General features: G+C 45.9%; 3 protein-coding genes across 5 annotated transcripts; 2 read left to right on the top strand and 1 right to left on the bottom strand.

The window, feature by feature from the left end:
- Positions 1–555: 555 nt before the first annotated feature.
- LOC117838283 (RPM1-interacting protein 4) lies at positions 556–3640 on the top strand. Of its 3 annotated transcripts, none has more exons than XM_034718244.2 (5): positions 556–714; positions 920–1003; positions 2018–2512; positions 2634–2816; positions 3445–3640. In XM_034718244.2, the coding sequence occupies exons 2-5, from the start codon at positions 998–1000 to the stop codon at positions 3475–3477; spliced, it is 717 nt and encodes a 238-aa protein (XP_034574135.1). In that variant the 5' UTR covers positions 556–714; positions 920–997; the 3' UTR covers positions 3478–3640. The 3 variants fall into 3 exon arrangements, with proteins under 3 accessions (XP_034574135.1, XP_034574133.1, XP_034574134.1); XM_034718242.2 differs by having other exon boundaries at positions 558–714; positions 2015–2512; XM_034718243.2 differs by lacking the exon at positions 556–714 and adding an exon at positions 716–775 and having other exon boundaries at positions 2015–2512.
- Positions 3641–4370: 730 nt separating this feature from the next.
- On the bottom strand, positions 4371–10507 carry LOC117838282 (conserved oligomeric Golgi complex subunit 2). Its single transcript, XM_034718239.2, has 12 exons — positions 9962–10507; positions 9295–9474; positions 8493–8829; positions 8226–8387; positions 7840–7939; positions 7542–7745; positions 7337–7451; positions 6505–6711; positions 5739–5840; positions 5176–5298; positions 4964–5098; positions 4371–4747 (listed from the first exon to the last, which is right to left on the bottom strand). The coding sequence occupies exons 1-12, from the start codon at positions 10436–10438 to the stop codon at positions 4634–4636; spliced, it is 2256 nt and encodes a 751-aa protein (XP_034574130.1). The 5' UTR covers positions 10439–10507; the 3' UTR covers positions 4371–4633.
- Positions 10508–13233: 2726 nt separating this feature from the next.
- Positions 13234–17452, top strand: LOC117839505 (uncharacterized protein At4g15970). The gene is made up of 3 exons (XM_034719843.2): positions 13234–13667; positions 15338–15712; positions 16501–17452. The coding sequence occupies exons 1-3, from the start codon at positions 13410–13412 to the stop codon at positions 16984–16986; spliced, it is 1119 nt and encodes a 372-aa protein (XP_034575734.1). The 5' UTR covers positions 13234–13409; the 3' UTR covers positions 16987–17452.

The raw sequence follows: 17452 nt of genomic DNA, 5'->3' as shown, positions 1-17452 counted from the left end.
CCTCATCTTAGCTGGAGAACATGCTTGGCTTCCCTCTTATCTTTTGGGGTACAAAAGTTCTAAGCCATTGTTAAATAAGTTAAATTTGATGCTGGACCCCAACACCTACTGCTGCAAAGTTAGCAGTAAAATGGATCTTTGTAGGCAGGAGCCTTTGGGGGCAGCTCATCATGACAGACAGGGACTACTCTGCTTTGAGGCAGGAAAATGCAGGATCATGGATGCATGCCAGACCCCTGTGGGCTCCCTAACATTCGGATTAATCAATTATTTGCCACTCCCTAACATTCCAACAGCCGCAACGTTTTTTATGCAACAATGGTAGGTACCTGAAGATGACTCCTCCTGGTCAACACATTGGTAGACTTTCAGACTTTGCCTCGCAGATTCTGAGCAGCAGTCAACAATACAGCAGCAGCTAAGCTCTTTTTTAGCTGTTGCTGCTTACCAGAGCTGACCTGGTGCTGTGGTATGGAAGCCTAACCATGTGGGAAAGGAAAGAAGAGCGCCATCACCATGATGGCAGCCGAGTTAAGGTGACAGGTATGCCGTATGTACGAGCCGTGCAGGACGGGAGCGAGCAGTGACCACGGACCACCACACCATCCACCCACCGCCCCCATTCGGCAACAACAGCAGCGGCAGCGAACGAGGGGAAACGGGCGGGCGACGACGAAGCAGCGGCAGCGGCAGCGAGAATCCGACGCCATAATGGTCAAACATGACCCTTCCTTTTCTTCCTCTCCCCTGCGCTTCAATTCTTTCTTCCTCGCTGGTCCTCTTTCACTCTCTCTCTCTCTCCCCCACGCAGTCTCGTCTCGTCTTCCTCCTACTCTCTTATTGGCCGCATCTTTTTTTTTCTTCTCTCTCCTTCTCTTTCTCCTGTTGTTGAACGCAGTAGTTCTTGCTTCGAATCCAGGTCGGGAGGGGGGAGGCGGCGCCCTGAGCAGCAAAGGAACCGCCTTTTGCACCTGTTCTTGGGGTCTTATCCGACGAAATGGCCGTAAGTTCTTGCTCTCGACTGCCCCCAATCCGCCGTGGTGTCCGAGGTGAATCGTGTCCGGATCGGTTTGATCCTGACTGCTTTTAGCATGTGGGATTTCTTGGAATTGCCTACGGTTGGCAGCAGAGCTTCGTCGTTTCTCTCTTGCTTCCTCTCCGTGGCCCAAGAAATGTACTAATCTCGGATAAAATTAGTTGCTTTGTCTTTTTTCCCCCCAGTCATCAAGATCCCGGTTAGAATGTGTGGTTTTTGTAGTGTCCTGAGTGTTGCTGTGTGTTTATATCTCGAGACCAAGTTACTATGAGGATCAAAATTATCTCCGTTTAAAAATTGATCTTGTACTGGCCTGCAACAATACTGTTTGGGATTTTTCCCGATCTTAATAGCAGCTCCATCTTACTATGTTTCCATCTAATCGTGGTAAACATGGCCTGTGGAAAAGTAGTAATGGTTTGTTTGTTCTTTCGGATTGCTGTGATAATTCTTGTCGCCGTGTGAATGTATCTTTCGTGCTGTCCCTGCAGCTTTTGATGGATAAATAGATTATCTTAATATCTATGAGAGTGTGAACTTCACTGATATGGTACTGGGTTGTTAAATCAATTTGCCAAGCACTGTCTGATATGAATTTATTTATTCTACTGTGCCAGCATGAAGGAGTTCATCTTTGTGAAATGTGGCTTGTGATAGAGAGTCTATTACTCTCTTGACCTACTCCTATGTGTTTGGGATTTTCCTGATCTCAAGGACAGCCCCATGTTAGGATTTTCCATGTAATTTTGTTAACCGTGGGCTGTTGGAAATTAGTAATGGTTTGTTCTTTTGGATTGCTGCGTCAATTCTTGTCGTTGTCTGAATGTATATTAAGTATTGTTCCTGCAGCCTTGATGGATTATTGGATTCTCTTTATATGGAATTATGGCAGTGCGGACTTCACTTAATATGGTACTGGGCGTTCAATCATTTTTCAAACCACTGTCTGATAAGAAATTATTTTTTATTCTTCTGCAGCAGCATCAAGGGGTTCCTAAATTTGGAAGCTGGGAGGACGAGGGTGATCACCTTTACACACAGTATTTTGAAAATGCTCGTAAGGGTAAATCTCCTGGTCATAAGGGAGATCCGGAAACGCCCTCGAAGGATCCACCATCAGCTAAAGCTTCTCCCCTGAGGACTGGGTCAGATCCAGTGGTGCGAAAGCCCAAGGATGAAAGACGTGCAAGCAGAGAAGATGATCTTCGTCGTCACGAGGCCACTGCTCGAAAGCCATATGCTGAGTCACCTAATCATAAACACGGTGATCTTCATACTAACTATGATAGTGCAGCAAGAAAAACTGGCATGGAACGATCGCCTTTGCATCCTCATCACCAAGCAAGAGTTGTAAACAAAGGAGGGGTTTCATCTCCTTCATGGGAACGCAGGGGTTCATCAGAAGGAAACCGAGGAGCTGCGCCCACCACACCTGGAAGGTCCAAGATGAGATCAAGTGGGCGTGGAGATGAAACGGTATAGTCTAATTTTTGAAGGCTCAACATAAGTAAACTGCACCTATGATATATTAAGTGTGCATTTGCAGTATGTCTTGTTTGTGTAATTTCTGAAGATATGTTATTTCTTGCATATACAGCCTGAGAGAGGATCAGCTGTGCCCAAGTTTGGAGAATGGGATGAGAAGGATCCCTCTACAGGTGAAGGTTTCACCGACATATTTAACAAGGTGAGGGAGGAGAAACAGTCTGGCGATGCTCCTGTTATCACCAGCGATGCAGGTTATAACCGCTCCAATCAAGGCCGCAAATATGAATCATCGGTGAGTCCGCTTCAGACTTATTGCCATGCTGGCTGATTTAAACTATATTTTGATCTAATGTACAGATTAAAGCATTTGTTTTGCATATGTTTTGTACTTGCATTTTGATGCTCTTCTGAAAACTGAAAACGGTGGTCACTTGATTTCAGAGCGTTGCCCCCTCGTAGTACTAAGCTCTGGAGTCAGTTAGTTCAACTGCCTGATGCACACGCACCATTACTGGTTGCTGGTTTTAGCTATCATTGTCCCATGCTTAACTCTATTGACTAGACTCAAGCAAACCATGGCATAAACTGCAGTTCCTGAGCTGAATCACTGCAAAATATTAATTATACTGATAGCATTGTTACCATATGTTAGAAATAAAGTTCGGTGCTATAGTGGATGTACTAACTATTGACTAGGCATCGCTTTTTGTTGCTCTGTTTAGTTCCAATTAATCACCCATTACATTGTATTTCACAACTGACACGCGCCTTTTGTTTGGGTTGTATCTGAGGGATCTTCTTTGGCGATTGCTTATAGAAGTAGCTTTCTGGAATTCGATTATATTCAATGAAACACTAGACAATATGTTGAAAGAAACATTATAGAACCCTGCTGAATCCACTGTTCTGCTTGTTTGCAGGGTTGCTCGTGTTTCAGTTGGTTCAGAAACTGATGAAGCCGTCATCGAAGGTTGGATGAATCTGTGCTGATTGTATCATTGTCACATTAGTGGTGCCCCCATCGTGTTATCCCTGTTGTAATATTGTGTAGTAGCGCGACGTGCCTGAACATGACTTTGCGAACTTGAGGTTCAATAGTTTGAGCTGTTTTTGCAACCTGTGATCCGTTTTTCTCTGCAGAATCCTTCATACCCGCCCCGCTGCTAGCTTTTCTTCGTCGTTTTGCAAAATTATTTAAAAAATCTATCTGAGAGCTGCAGAACTAAGAACTAATAACATAAGTAGGGAGCACCACACAACCCAGCTTTGTTTTGAGTGGGGAAGTACTGACCGAGCGTTATAAACTCTTGCTTGTCTCATGTTCGTTTCAAATTTAGATGACATTAAAGATACAAATCCAACTACATTTCATAGGGGCAAGAAACCTCAAAACAATTTACTCTCACAAGGATATCTCTCTCCCTATGCCCACTGAGATTTTCTTTTATTACGCCCGGTAAGTTACAGTATGGGCAAAAAAACCAGATGGTGGCCCGAAGAACCTATGAAAGTTCTCAATTCAGCAGCCGAAAACTGAATAAACATGATCATATGTCATCCAATTTATACATTATGTATTTCTGTTGCACAAAACAATAACAACAGTTATGTATTAGGGACAGGATTTCGCCAAAAAAAATATTAGGGACAGGGCTCGAGAACAAGCACATAAACAAGTAGCAAGGTTAACCCTGCAGGCTGCAGCAGAGACAAACCGAGCAGGAAGGCTGGTCCCGATCAAAGTTCATTGAGTTATGTTTCCATATTTCATTTTACCAAATTTGCACTAGGAAAAGGCGCAAGTTTCACACTCATGATAACTCGAGCAATGCATGGCCAAAGAATATCAATCAAAACCAGGGGTCAACAGTATACTTGTATTTCGAATGAAATCATGTTTCGATACACATTCTCCAATTTTGGAATTATAGCTGTAAAATCTGGAGCCGATCATCCTAATAAAATAAACGAATGTATCAAAATCCAGTTCTCTTATCTATGAATGCATCATACTTACTTCCAGCCAAAAGGATAACATCAGATACACCTACTCATGGGGAGAGATCTATGGATGACAATTCATTTTATATACTGATAGCGTTCTTTACATCAAAACTGAATGTTCTCTTGTTTGTCTTTTGGGGCAACACACTGCCATAGAGCTCTGTAGGAATCAATTTCCCTTGCATCTATACCTATAGTACGAAGATTTCGTGCATATTCCTGCAAAATAATTCGAGCAAAAGAACATATCAGCCATAATGTATTGTATTCAATACAAAATTAACTTGAGCTGCCAGAAGAAGCTGCCAAAAAAAATCGAAAAGGAAAAGATTATATCACTTAGATGCTAAGTGAATCTACCATGGGAAATTTCTTTTGGCCAACACATAGTATCTACATAATTTATGAACATGGACAATAGGGCAGACAGCAAACCTGAATATCAAGAAATAGCTGCATACAGATCTTGTCCGTATCGGATATGATGTTATCTGAGGCATCCGTACTAGCCCCTACTCGTCTTTGTGCACCTTGGCGCAGTCTTTGCAATGAAGACTCCGTTTTCCTTGCCTTCATATTCAAACAAGATCTAAGTAACTGGAAAGTCAAAAGAAATCTTCATGAGAAGCTAGGCAACCCTTACTTACCACAGTGACAACTTCCGAGACCAAATCATAATAAATTGCAGTGATCTTGTCTGTAGATCCACGGCACAGCTTAGTTTTATCATCTTCTGATAAATAGCTTACTCGCTCCCCTTCAAGAAACACCTACAGGAACAAATGAAAATCTCAGAACAAAATAGCATATAATCAAATCAACATATCAAACTATTCTTAACATAGCATATAATCAAATCAACATATCAAACTATTCTTAACATCACACTACAGGCATTCAAATCAGCAAATGAAATATGACAAATGCAGAACATCCCAAGTCATGCAATCGGTCTGTGAATTGAAGATCAAGGCCAATGAAAACTTCATAAAATAAGCTAAATTACTACAGATTGACCACAGAATAAATGTCCACCATCACCCCCCAGGTTAATGACAGACCTTAAGAGGCAAGGCTTAAATTGGGTTTCTTTTTTGGCTTCTGGTAACATGCTACTATAAAACATTCACATGCTTTAATTCAGCTTTGCTCCATAAATTTAAACGAAAAAATCATAAAACAAGAGGGGTAAAACAAGGAAGTCATTAACCTTTAGCGGATGTAAAATCCCTGATACGTATGGAGAATGCCTCACTGGAAGTTTATTCGTCATCCTATATGTCGCTGTTATTCCTTTCAGGTGCTTCAGGTCCTACAATCAATACAAAAATAATTGGCAGTTAAAGAACAGGAGGAACATAGATTAAAATTGCTGCATAACCGAGTTAGATTAAGTCCAATATTAGCCTATATATAGGCAATATTTGATGTCTAAGGGGGTGTTTGGATCTTTAGGACCTCCTAAAATTTATGTCACATCGAATATTCGGAGGCTAATTAGGAGGACTAAATATGAGCTAATTATAAAACTAATTACACAGATGGAGGCTAATCCACGAGACGAATCTATTAAGCCTAATTAATCCATCATTAGCACATGTTTACTGTAGCATCACATTGTCAAATCATGAACTAATTAGGCTTAATAGATTCGTCTCGCAAATTAGTCTCCATCTGTGCAATTGGTTTTGTAATTAGTCTATATTCAATATTCCTAATTAGTATCTAAACATTCGATGTGACAAAATTTTAGGAGGGACTAAAGAAACAAACACCCCCTAAGTTTAGGATATGTATGGCTTCTACTTTGTTCTTATTCTTGTATGCATAGAAAGATGAAGTGGATATTCAGTGGCAAAATAACAAGAGCCCAAAACCATTTTTGATCTAGTTTAAAAGGAGAAGTGATGGATCGTGAACGACTAAGAAACGCAGATAGTGTCTCCCATCATAAGTTGATGTTGTGATCTACTCACCTCATTAGACTTCTTAACTATGATTCCAATCATGACATTCATTATGACAGGCAACACCTCCTCTAAAGGTTCAACAGCTTGCAGTATACTTTGCTTCACAAGATTAAGCACTTCAATGGGGCATGATGCTAGTAATTGATTCACATGTCCAATGAAGCTGCCTGATTCTGAAAGCTCACCAATTACAGCATGTACATCGTGCATTATCTGTAATCAATACAAAAAAAAATTAATATAAAAGAAAAAATATGTCCAAGAGCTATGATGTTCTATGTTCCCATTGCTCAAAATTGGATAAGACTTTCAGAATGTATCAAGAATTATGCTTTCGAAGTCAGAAACAGGTTTTTGCACAAAAGGTAAGTAACACTGACTTGCCTCCATTCATTCAACCAACCAGGCAAACTATAGAATACAAACAATAAGGACCAAGCAGCCTTTTCAGTTCATATGGGGGAAACTTAATGTACATGTCCATGCCCTTACTTAAAATTGCCACAAAATGAGCTACAAAGTACAAACTGCAGTTTTTCTCTCTCCAAACTAGCACCAATACACCAGAGTCTAGTAAAAAGTGAGTGCAGTGAACCTCCCAGACTTCACAAGCACTTACAGCTGGAGCAACTAGTCATCTGGCAACTACCTTAGAAACTTCAGGTGAAGTACACTAAACAAAGAAGCATATAATGTTGCTGATAAATAGAATATAATACCCAAAAATTCAGACATAAGCAGCTAGGTTCAAGGTAAAGGACGAAAAATCACTAGATCCTCATAGCAGTAGCAGAAATGGCATGATTAGAGATCAAACATTATTGTAGTTGTGACTTACATATATGAAATCGTCTATAGGTATAGACAGTGCCCATTCAGCATCTGCAGGCGAATTTGGACTCCCATCAGAAGCTTTACGTGCAGATAGACCAGATGACAGCCATGCTGTATACCTTATTATGGTACAGGAACATACACTATAGATAAGCATTTACTATATCATGGAAACAAAAGGAAAAAATTATCTTTAGCAGTAGTTATACCTCGAAATAAGCTGCAATGACAGACGAAGGAATTTATCACAGTGAGAGAAAACAAGAACCTCATCACTCCAACAGGCCTGCAGACTTTCTAAGAGCTTAATACTTTGCTTCAAGAGCAACGGCTTCCCTTGAGCCTCGTTCATTCCAACAGGACTAATTGTGTTTGTAAGAGTAGAATCAAGGCCACCCGCAATTTCCTGAAATCTTGTGTAAGTAAACAGGTAGCAATCAAGTTAGAGACAATGTTCTGATTTCTTGAGAACACCTAACAGAATAGGTATACAAGTTTTATGCTTACCTTAATGAAAAGTAGACACCAACGTTCCATTGCCGCATGAAATCGGTGTAAGCAGGCTCAGAGCGGAACTTTGTTACAGCAGACTTGGATTGGCAGTAACCTGCAGAAAGATAGATCAAGAATGATTATGAATACCCACATTCACCTTCAAAAGCGTCGATATATATGACTTGATGAAAAAGATACAGTGCAATCAAGTTTTGTTGCCAACATTATTGGCAGAATCTAGCACCCAGAATACATCCAGGTGCTTGAGATAACAACCCCATCTCATGTCACTCCCTTATTATAAAATTATGATGGCCATTCCATTCATATTAGCAGATAAGCATACAGCAGCATACTTAGGAATACAATACAGTAAGCAAGTTGCAACACAAGAATACCTTCCAGAAAATCAAGAAATCCCAAGCTCGCTTTGTAGTTCTTCAGGAATTCTCTAGGTTTTCCAGGAGAAAAGGCCCCAGGCTTGCCTTTCTGTATTGCAGAAAGGACTTCTTTGAGTATTGAATTACCCAGAAAATCAAAAACATGCAATCCAGAATTTTCTGCACCAAAGGAAAATCAAGGAATCTTAGATGATGCATAAAGATAAGTCTATATGCTGCATGCATGCTCCACTTCATGAAAGTAACAATAGAACCTATAGTTACCTGATGAAGATATTTCCAATATAAATTTGCAATCTTTTTCTACGCATTGTTTTATCTGCTCATAATCATCTTCCAGCCCATCAGAAGATGCACCAGCAACTGCTTTTGCATAATTTTGAGGGACTATTTTCTGAATCAATGGGGAGACCACTGTTGTACGGAAAAGCTCTTCAGCGGATGATGTATTGTCGATAGCAGCATAAGCGCGCAAACAGTTGTAAATAACTTTCGCATCACGGTGTTCCAGACCATCCACAAAGCAACGCTCCAAGCTACCATCAAGCAATTTTGTAGCACCTTGGGCCCTTTTCTCCATGTTCTCAATAAAAGGGAGGTTCTGTACTGCCAGAATGTAACACAGTAAGAATCATAAACATAAGTTGCAATTAAATGTGTATATATATGGTGCACCAGTTTAGCAACAAAAATTAAAATAAACAGCTATGAAACCAAGATGGTAGGAGCTCAACACAAGATTATCAAACAATAGTCGACTAAAAGAGAGAAAGAACTATAAAATTTATGATATGCAGTTGGCCAAATTTTTTTCCTTGCATTATTAATCCAGATCTAATTTCACATTCTATTCTATGGTTTGGTGAGTTGTGAATTGAGTGATGACAAAAGAAAATCAAGCATATGTTACGAAATAGCCATATTCATTTTTGCGTTGACCACCTTTCTCCTTAAAGCTTTTTCTCACACACACACACACACACACACACACACACAGAGGGAGGGAGGGGGAGAGTATTTTCAGGTCAAAAGATCCTAAGGATCAGCTGTATATACTGAGACAAACCTGTGCGTGACTGATGTAGAATTTAAGCCGGTTCATCTCACTGGCTATTCTTTCTAGGAGGATGCTTTGAGTTTCTCTGACACCTGTTCCTGCCTCAACATTTTGTGCATCGATAGAAGGAACTTCAGCATTTGATGAATCAGATGGTGCAGATGGTAGTTCCTTGATCAATTTCTCAACCTGGATAGGCAAATAAAAATTTAGGAACGATAACGTGATATGGCCCAACAAAGCTTGACCTAGGAGTAAAAATGATGAGAACACAACGGAAAACAAATCAGATACTTGTATTGATGATAGCTTTGAATTAGGCTATATCAGTTGACCAGTTAGAGTAACATCATGAACAGGAAACATTTGTTGGGATTATCATAGGTGAAATAAATCACACATGCGCCTAAGACCAGGGTAAAGTCGGTATGCAATGACATATACATAGGTTAAAGGTTTGAGCCCAACAATGCAAGCAGTTTCCTAGTCTAGTGTATGGCTAAAATTATCACGTAACTAAGGAAATATTGTCACGATCATTCACTGGAACCCGGAATTTTTCAAATTGGAACTTAGAACAGACCTTGTACTTATTATATCTAGTTCGGATCTGCCAATGTCCAGGAAAAAAAGTAGTAACGAATACAGGAACAAACAAGCTGCATTCTTAGCGGACCTTGGAGACGACGTGCGAGGTGTCGAGCAGCAGCTCGAGAAGCTCTCGCGCGGCGGTGGCCGCAGCCCGCTGCTCGAGCCCCGCCCGGAGCGCGGCGAGCGCGGCCGACGCTCCGGCGCGGAACCCGGCGACCTTGTCCCTGAGGTCGGCGAGCGGCGCCCTCATCCGCGCCGCGGCGGCGTCGACGCCCTTGAGGCGCGCGCTGAGGCCGACGAAGTCGGCGTAGTCGCGGTTGATGAGGCCGACGAGCTCGGCGCGTAGCGCGGCGAGGTGGGCGCGGAGCTCGGCGGCGAGGCTCTCGAGCGGGACGTAGGAGCGGAGCTCGGCGACGTAGGCGTCCGGGTCGAAGTCGGCGCGGAGGAAGGAGTCGGGCTTGAACCAGGGCGGGTGCGCCTCGATGGGCTCCCCGAAGAGGTCCGTCGCCGGGGCCGGGGCCGGCGGCGGGTGCGAAGCGGGCGCCACGGCGAGATCCGCCATGGCCGAGGGGTCTAGGGGGGGTGGGATCTGCGGGCGGTGAAGAGTGGAGGAGATCTAGCAGGGTAGGAGGGAGACGGTGTGCGAGGGAAGGGAAGGGGAGAAGCGTTAACGGACTCGACGGTGGTTTGACGACTTTTGGGTGGGCTGGGCTCGCGCCGCGCGCGTTGGATGCTGAATGGGCTTTCTTGGCCCATACTTTTGTGGGCTATGCAGGCTTGGCCCACCAGCTAAGAAGAGCCTGTATTTGGGGGGCGCTCTGACAAAGAAACTACTGAATGGGCTGCGCATGTTCTTCCTTATTTTTTCTCATCACAAAACAGAAGTCGAAATATCACAATGCTTCCTTGACAATCAAGGAACGGCATGCTTTCTCCACAAAAAGAAAGAGGTGAACACTGGTCCTTCACTTGTTCTCGCAACAAAATGCTTTTCCAGGTCACCCTTTGTTATTCATGCAGATCATGGCGCGAGCTGTTGCTAAACAGCAGAAAGCAATAATATCAAGTTCCCTCCAGACACACGAGGGAAAGCAATATCGACCTGAGTTTCAAAAAATAATAATGAAATAAAAACAATCCCCAACCTAACAATGCGCCAACAGGTTATGGGAGTAATAGCAAATCTACAGAACTTAAGGGACAAATCAAACTAACTACATGAATAGCAAATCTACAGAATAATAAAAAAAATGGAATAGGAAAAGGGGGGAAATCGAGCAAACAAACTAAGGGCTTGATCGTTTCAGCTCACAAGCCGGCTGAAAAGTTGAAACGGCTGATTTGTTGTGAGAGGAAAATACTGTTTGGTGGTTGATAAGCTGACTGAATAAACTGAAGCGAGCAGACCCTAAGCACCGAAGCACAGCGGCGGCGACAACAAAACAACGCGTGTGTGCAAAGAGTATTTATTTTTAGTAGGAGACTAGGAGTAATGATTGAGGAGAAATAAAAATTGATGGATCCAGCAAAGCTGTCGTACGTCGCGTCGGTGGAGGAAGCAAAACGCGGCGGCTGAATGAGCACCCGTGTCCGGCTGCTGCAGGACCGACGGTTCGCAGCCAGCCAAGGTAGCAGCTAGGCGATGCCAACTCCAACTGTCTGAAGCTTCCTTTCCTTCCGGTACAACCAACCCATACCTGCTTTACTACGTACTCCTGCTAGCTGCTATCGCATCAAATTAAGTTAGCAGAGCCTAGCTTTGTTGCCTGAAATATACACATGCTATCGTAGTAGTTGTGGTGCACAAATTAAAGCTCTGAGAAGCTGGTCCAGGCCGCTAAGATATAGGGTCTGTTCGCTTCAGCTTATAAGCCGACTGAAAAGCTGAAACGGCTGATTTGTTGTGAGAAGAAAATATTGTTTAGTGACTGATAAGCTGAAGCGAATAGGCCCATATACACGAATTTTCTTCCTTATTTTCTATACTATTATAAGCCCCAATCAGAGTGCATGAAGCTCTAGGGCTCCTACCGTTGTACCCCCTATTTTTTGACTAGGTGCTGGTATTGCATAACGTGGCGAGGGGGTAGGCTGCTGCTAGGGCCATGTGCAAGCACAGCTGCATGCACCTCCCTTTTTATTCTTTTTCCTCGGTGCAGCTGGTGTAGAGATAGCACTGCGCTACCAAGGACCTAGCCCTTAAATCGTTCGTGCTGCATCATCCATGCTGCTCTCTCGCCAGCCAATAATGACCATCGCTTTGATCGGTCGGTGTCAACATATGATGCCGCGTATACGCATGGAATCCAAACAGTATGTGTGCTGGTTGCTGCCAGCCAGCCAGCCTCATGCATGCTTCACTGCTTGCACTTGCACGCTGAATGAAAAAGAACTAAACAAGGAAGCTTCCAAACAAATGAAACCCAAGGAGCCAACAGCTGTCGTTGCAAGTCAAAGCCTGCGTGGCTACATGCATGAGGCGCCAAACATTCTCACCCCGGACTTTTTTTCTTCCGATCTGAATGAAACCAAACTGCTGCTGCTAGTATGAATGCATCGTCTGCTACCAAACAATTAGTATTCCAGGTCGCAGCGTGATTTACGGTGCGAAACCCGGCTTATTCATGCAGTTTACTACTCCTGCCAAAGAGCCACGACACGATGAAGTTGACCGGTGCGCAGGCACAAGTACATGTTTGGTTAGGCAGGGGCACCGCCGGACAGATGGCGCAGGGGTCCATCCAGAACCTCACGGCACGGCGGCGCCGGCCAGGATTCAGGGGCCCCGCGAGCAGGCAGTTCAGTCCGGCCAAAGAACTAATGCACGCGAATGGCATGGTTAGGCACGGTTGACTGGAAATCATTAGTAGCAGGAGCGGCCGCTGATGATGACCAGGGCCTGTATACTGCAGCGGTGCCCACATAGGAGTGCTTGTTGCTGTTGGTATTCGCCCTTTCTCAGCAGTCACGGGGACGCTACCTACACTGCATACACAGCAAAAAGGCGCATGAACCAGACTATCATCAAAGGGAGTGGTAGTGAAAAGCATACAAGAAGTTGATGCGTGCTTTTCGTTTTCATGGATTTGGACCTGGTTCATGTGCGCAGCGCAGGAGGAAAATTGAAAGTTCCGTGCACCGACGATGAGAATTACCGACACCGGCCGTCAGAGGTCAGAGCGGCTGGCTGGGTTCAGTCGCCGTCTGGCCTGTGTGATCCCGGGATTGGCGGCCGGACATCGCGTAACCTTTTTCGCAGGGAGCTTTGTTTACGCCAGAAATGGAGAAATTCTCGGCTCCACACATGCTTTCGCAACTTGGCTGGCTATCACCAAGCACAAGGGCCGGGAGAGAGAGAGGAAGAAGATGGGAGAGAGCAATTGCAGCACGTCTAGTTCCAGGCAAAGCCCCACGAGCCCAACAAACAAACCCTCCCCCCCCTCCCTCCTCTCGTCTCTTAAAAAGCCCTCGCCATCACCTCCTCGCCGGCATCAAACAACCACGCACCCAGTCCAACCAAATCGGCCGCCAGGATGAAGGGCGGCGACGTCAGCAGCATTAGCCCGCTGGTCTCCTTCGTCCTCGGCGCTGCCATGGCAACCGTCTGCGTCCTCTTCTTCATGTCCGCAAGCCCCACCAGGCGCCTCGCCGACATCTCCGCCTTCTCCACCGGCAACTCCACCGCAAGCACGGACGACCTCCGCCTCGCCTCCTCCGCCGACAGCGGGGTGGCCGACGGCGACGGCGACGTCGTCAGCGCCACCCCCGCGCCGGCGCCGGCTCCGGTCGAGGTACGTACGCGTGTTCCGCCTTCCGTCTGCTTCCCTCTATATATTTTCCCCCTCCTCAATCACGGTGATGATTACACGTTTGATCATCAGAGTGCTCACCAACAAATCGCTTACTACTATCTAGTAATATAGATGAATCAATAATCTCTGATTGTTTTTCCGAATCGAACAGTAAATGGATTCCGTCAATTTTGCAACGGCATGCTTACTACCTACCTGCGATTTTTGAATGCCCATCGTTTCTTTCTCAGACGATGCGCTCCGCTGCTTCTGTCGGATACGTTAATTTTTTCCCCTCCTACCTTGTCATCCTAACAGCAGCACCTGTGTGTATTTTGGGAAAACAAAGAACAGGAGAACAATCTCGTGGGTGGAGCCGGTACCATGCTTGCTTGCTTGCTTGCTTTTCAAAAAAAAAAAAGATAGGAGCCGGTACCATGCTACTTACTATTTAATTTCAAAAACAGGAATCGGAGCCGAGAGATGCCATTTGTATGCGTTTCAATCGGGGAAAGAATAGAAAAACGCATAAGCGACGGGGGGAGAATAGAATCCCCCTTTGAACAAGTTACGTCGCCTGACGGCGACCGGGTAACAAAAGCGTGATTAGTTTATTAGCCAAAGCCTAGACTCCAAAAGCCCCCGGCCCAGCCTACAGACCACTAACTAGACCAGCTCACGTCTCTAGGCTAATCCCTTTCGTCTCCTCCGTTGGACCTGGACCTCTTTCTTCTCTCTCTGCGCGTGTTTTTTTTCTTCTTCTTCTTTTTTTGTATTGGCAACCACTTTCCCGTCCCCCCATGAACCATCACGATTGTTGTTTCGCAAAGAAAAGAGGATCCCTGCCCTCATGATTTGTTGCCTTCTCCACATGTTACCACCGGAGGAGGTCGGAGAGGCTAATGTAGTGACTCACCACATGACTTGTTGCTAATCCCAGAGGCTTCCTTCCTCGCAACCAGCATTTGTCCTCTACTACTCTTATCCCACTGCGGCTCCTGTCGGCACGCTTTTACCACCCACTGCAGCAGCTGCCACGTCTACACGTGTCTCGCCGCTCTGACGGGCCCACGTGGCCGGCCTTGGGAAACCGCTCCCATTCCTGATCGACGGCCCACGATCCGCGCTCTCCCCATGCCACTCTGCTTGCCCTTCGTCACGTCTCCTTGTACGACCGTATCACACGTAGCGGAGCTGCCAGAGGCACGGGGGATATTTTTGTACATGGGGCCATGTGCTGAGCAGCGCAAAGTACAGGGGAGAATTGCTTTCCAGATGATTTGCTCGTAGCTGCAGCAGCATGGGCACTGATTATTGGGCCTTCACCGTGCAGAGCCACCTACCCTATCCATACATGGCAGCAGATGCAACTGTTCACCTAATGCCGCTGTATACCGTCATCGTGCCCAACAGTGCGGCCCATAGCACCCAACCACCATTCCTTCACTTCCATTCCCGTCACCTGCTGGCTTTGTTCTTTCACCTGCCTGACAGATCACATGCCGCACCGTCCATTCTGTTTTACAGATTATTACCATGTATCTATCGACATCTTCTTAACATAATTACCATGTTCGATTAATCTTGGTACCCAATGGAACAAACGTGCTTCATATTCCGACTGACCGATGAGCAACTGAATAATAACAAAAAAAATGAACAATGTGCAGGCGGCGTCGCCGTGGGGCGACCTGGAGGAAGTGCTGCGGCGTGCGGCGACCAAGGACCGGACGGTGATCATGACGCAGATCAACGCGGCGTGGACGCGCCCGGGCTCCCTGCTCGACCTCTTCTTCGAGAGCTTCCGCACCGGGGAGGGCGGCGTGGCGCGCCTGCTGGACCACCTGGTCATCGTCACCATGGACCCGGCCGCATACCAGGGCTGCCAGGCAGTGCACCGCCACTGCTACTTCCTCCGCACCTCCAACGGCGTCGACTACCGATCAGAGAAGATGTTCATGAGCAAGGACTACCTCGAGATGATGTGGGGAAGGAACCGGTTCCAGCAGACCGTGCTCGAGCTCGGATACAACTTCCTCTTCACGGTCAGTGCCCCCCCTGTTTTCGCTTCTTGCTGTTTTTTTTTTACCCTTTCGTTCAAATCCAATCATATCTTCAGTTGTTCAGTTGGTTGCATGTATAACGCCATAACGGCCGGCACCGCACGAATATGGGCGGCATAAACGGACGAACCGTCATGTCGGCCTGATGAGTTGTTTAGTTACGGGGTTCTGATCGGTGGTTGTTGAACAATCCAGTCCAGTCATAGCTGCCTGCTGATTGGTTCTTATATTAGGAGGTTGCGAGCCGCAGCTGCACTGTTCAGAGCTTGGACTTTGACAATGTCTTCCATCATAGTCACGCGGGTTGTGCAGCATGATTGCTGTTCACAGGCGGATTCGACTCTCCATCATAGTCACGCGGGTTGTGCAGCATGATTGCTGTTCACAGGCGGATTCGACTCTCCATCATAGTCACGCGGGTTGGAGTTTGATTCTTGAGCCAACTGTTACAACTTGTGTGAGGCCTCAAAGATTATTCCAAGTCTACAAGCAGCCGACTGACAGAAACGGTGCTGCAACTTTCTTCTGGACGGCCCGCTCGACGGCGATCGCATTGGTGGTGGCGCCGCCGGGTCCCGCCGGGACCGCGACAGAGTTGAACGTCGATCAGCTGGCTGACGACGTGACGACAGCGATTCTATCGTCGCCGATGCACTATCTAAGCAGAATAATCTAGCAGGCCTACTAGTAGTAGTTACATATATGCTTTACTGAAGGAAAAAAAACTAAGCTAAACAAACCAAATAACCAATTACTATGGATGGTTGCAGGACGTGGACGTGATGTGGTTCCGGGACCCTTTCCGGCACATCTCGATGGCGGCGGACATCGCCATCTCCAGCGACGTGTACATGGGCGACCCCTACAGCCTGCGCAACTTCCCCAACGGCGGCTTCCTCTTCGTGCGGTCGTCGGCCAAGACCCTCGACTTCTACCGGGCGTGGCAGCAGGGGCGGTGGCGCTTCTTCGGGAAGCACGAGCAGGACGTGTTCAACCTGATCAAGCACGAGCAGTCCGCCAAGCTCGACCTCGCCATCCAGTTCCTCGACACCACCTACATCAGCGGATTCTGCCAGCTCAGCAAGGACCTCAACAAGATCTGCACGCTCCACGCCAACTGCTGCGTCGGGCTCGGGGCCAAGCTCCACGACCTCCGGGGCGTCCTCGACGTCTGGAGGAACTACACCGCTGGGACACCAGAGGAGCGCCGCGCCGGAAAGTTCCAGTGGAAGCTCCCAGGCATCTGCATCCACTGATCATCAGACGTCGGTGGCGAACTTCTGGTGGTAGCTTTGTAGGTCCGATGATGATCCATTCGTTCGATCGAGATCGGCCGGTGCACATGTGACTGGATGTGCACGGCTAAGCCACTTCCAGCGCATCATTCAGGTGGCTGCCCGATCACACATTGCTTCTTGTCCATTCTTTCTCTGCTGCTTCTTGGCGTAAAGAGTTGAAAAAAGATTCAGGAGAGGTAGATTTGATTCTTTTGATTTGTGATGAAAGCTGCTCCCTCCGTTCCTTCCGATTCCGATTTAGCTTTCTAGATACATAGATATTATTATGTATTAATCTAGAAAAATTAAAATGACGTACGATTTGGAACGGAGGGAGCAGGTAGAATCGACAACATACGATTAAGTTATACTGCTGCTACTTATATATGTATGTACACAGCACAGCTTATATACACACACTATATATGTATCCTTGTTCTCTGCA

This window comes from Setaria viridis, chromosome 9 (genome assembly GCF_005286985.2).
Source record: "Setaria viridis chromosome 9, Setaria_viridis_v4.0, whole genome shotgun sequence".
Taxonomy (NCBI): Eukaryota; Viridiplantae; Streptophyta; class Magnoliopsida; order Poales; family Poaceae; genus Setaria; species Setaria viridis.
Note: the sequence above shows the minus strand (reverse complement) of the source record. Positions and strands in the feature narration are given on the sequence as shown.

Excerpts from the sequence above, each read along its gene's own strand:
- LOC117838283 (XM_034718242.2), top strand. Across the intron at positions 2,513-2,633 it reads GTGGGCGTGGAGATGAAACG|CCTGAGAGAGGATCAGCTGT; the intron begins GTATAGTCTAAT and ends TTGCATATACAG. Across the intron at positions 2,817-3,444 it reads GCCGCAAATATGAATCATCG|GGTTGCTCGTGTTTCAGTTG; the intron begins GTGAGTCCGCTT and ends GCTTGTTTGCAG.
- LOC117838282 (XM_034718239.2), bottom strand. The coding sequence starts at position 10,438 with ATGGCGGATCTCGCCGTGGCGCCCGCTTCGCACCCGCCGCCGGCCCCG. Across the intron at positions 8,830-9,294 it reads TCTACATCAGTCACGCACAG|AACCTCCCTTTTATTGAGAA; the intron begins GTTTGTCTCAGT and ends CTGGCAGTACAG. Across the intron at positions 5,099-5,175 it reads TCTCGGAAGTTGTCACTGTG|GCAAGGAAAACGGAGTCTTC; the intron begins GTAAGTAAGGGT and ends TTGAATATGAAG.
- LOC117839505 (XM_034719843.2), top strand. The coding sequence starts at position 13,410 with ATGAAGGGCGGCGACGTCAGCAGCATTAGCCCGCTGGTCTCCTTCGTC. Across the intron at positions 13,668-15,337 it reads CGGCGCCGGCTCCGGTCGAG|GCGGCGTCGCCGTGGGGCGA; the intron begins GTACGTACGCGT and ends AACAATGTGCAG. Across the intron at positions 15,713-16,500 it reads GATACAACTTCCTCTTCACG|GACGTGGACGTGATGTGGTT; the intron begins GTCAGTGCCCCC and ends GGATGGTTGCAG.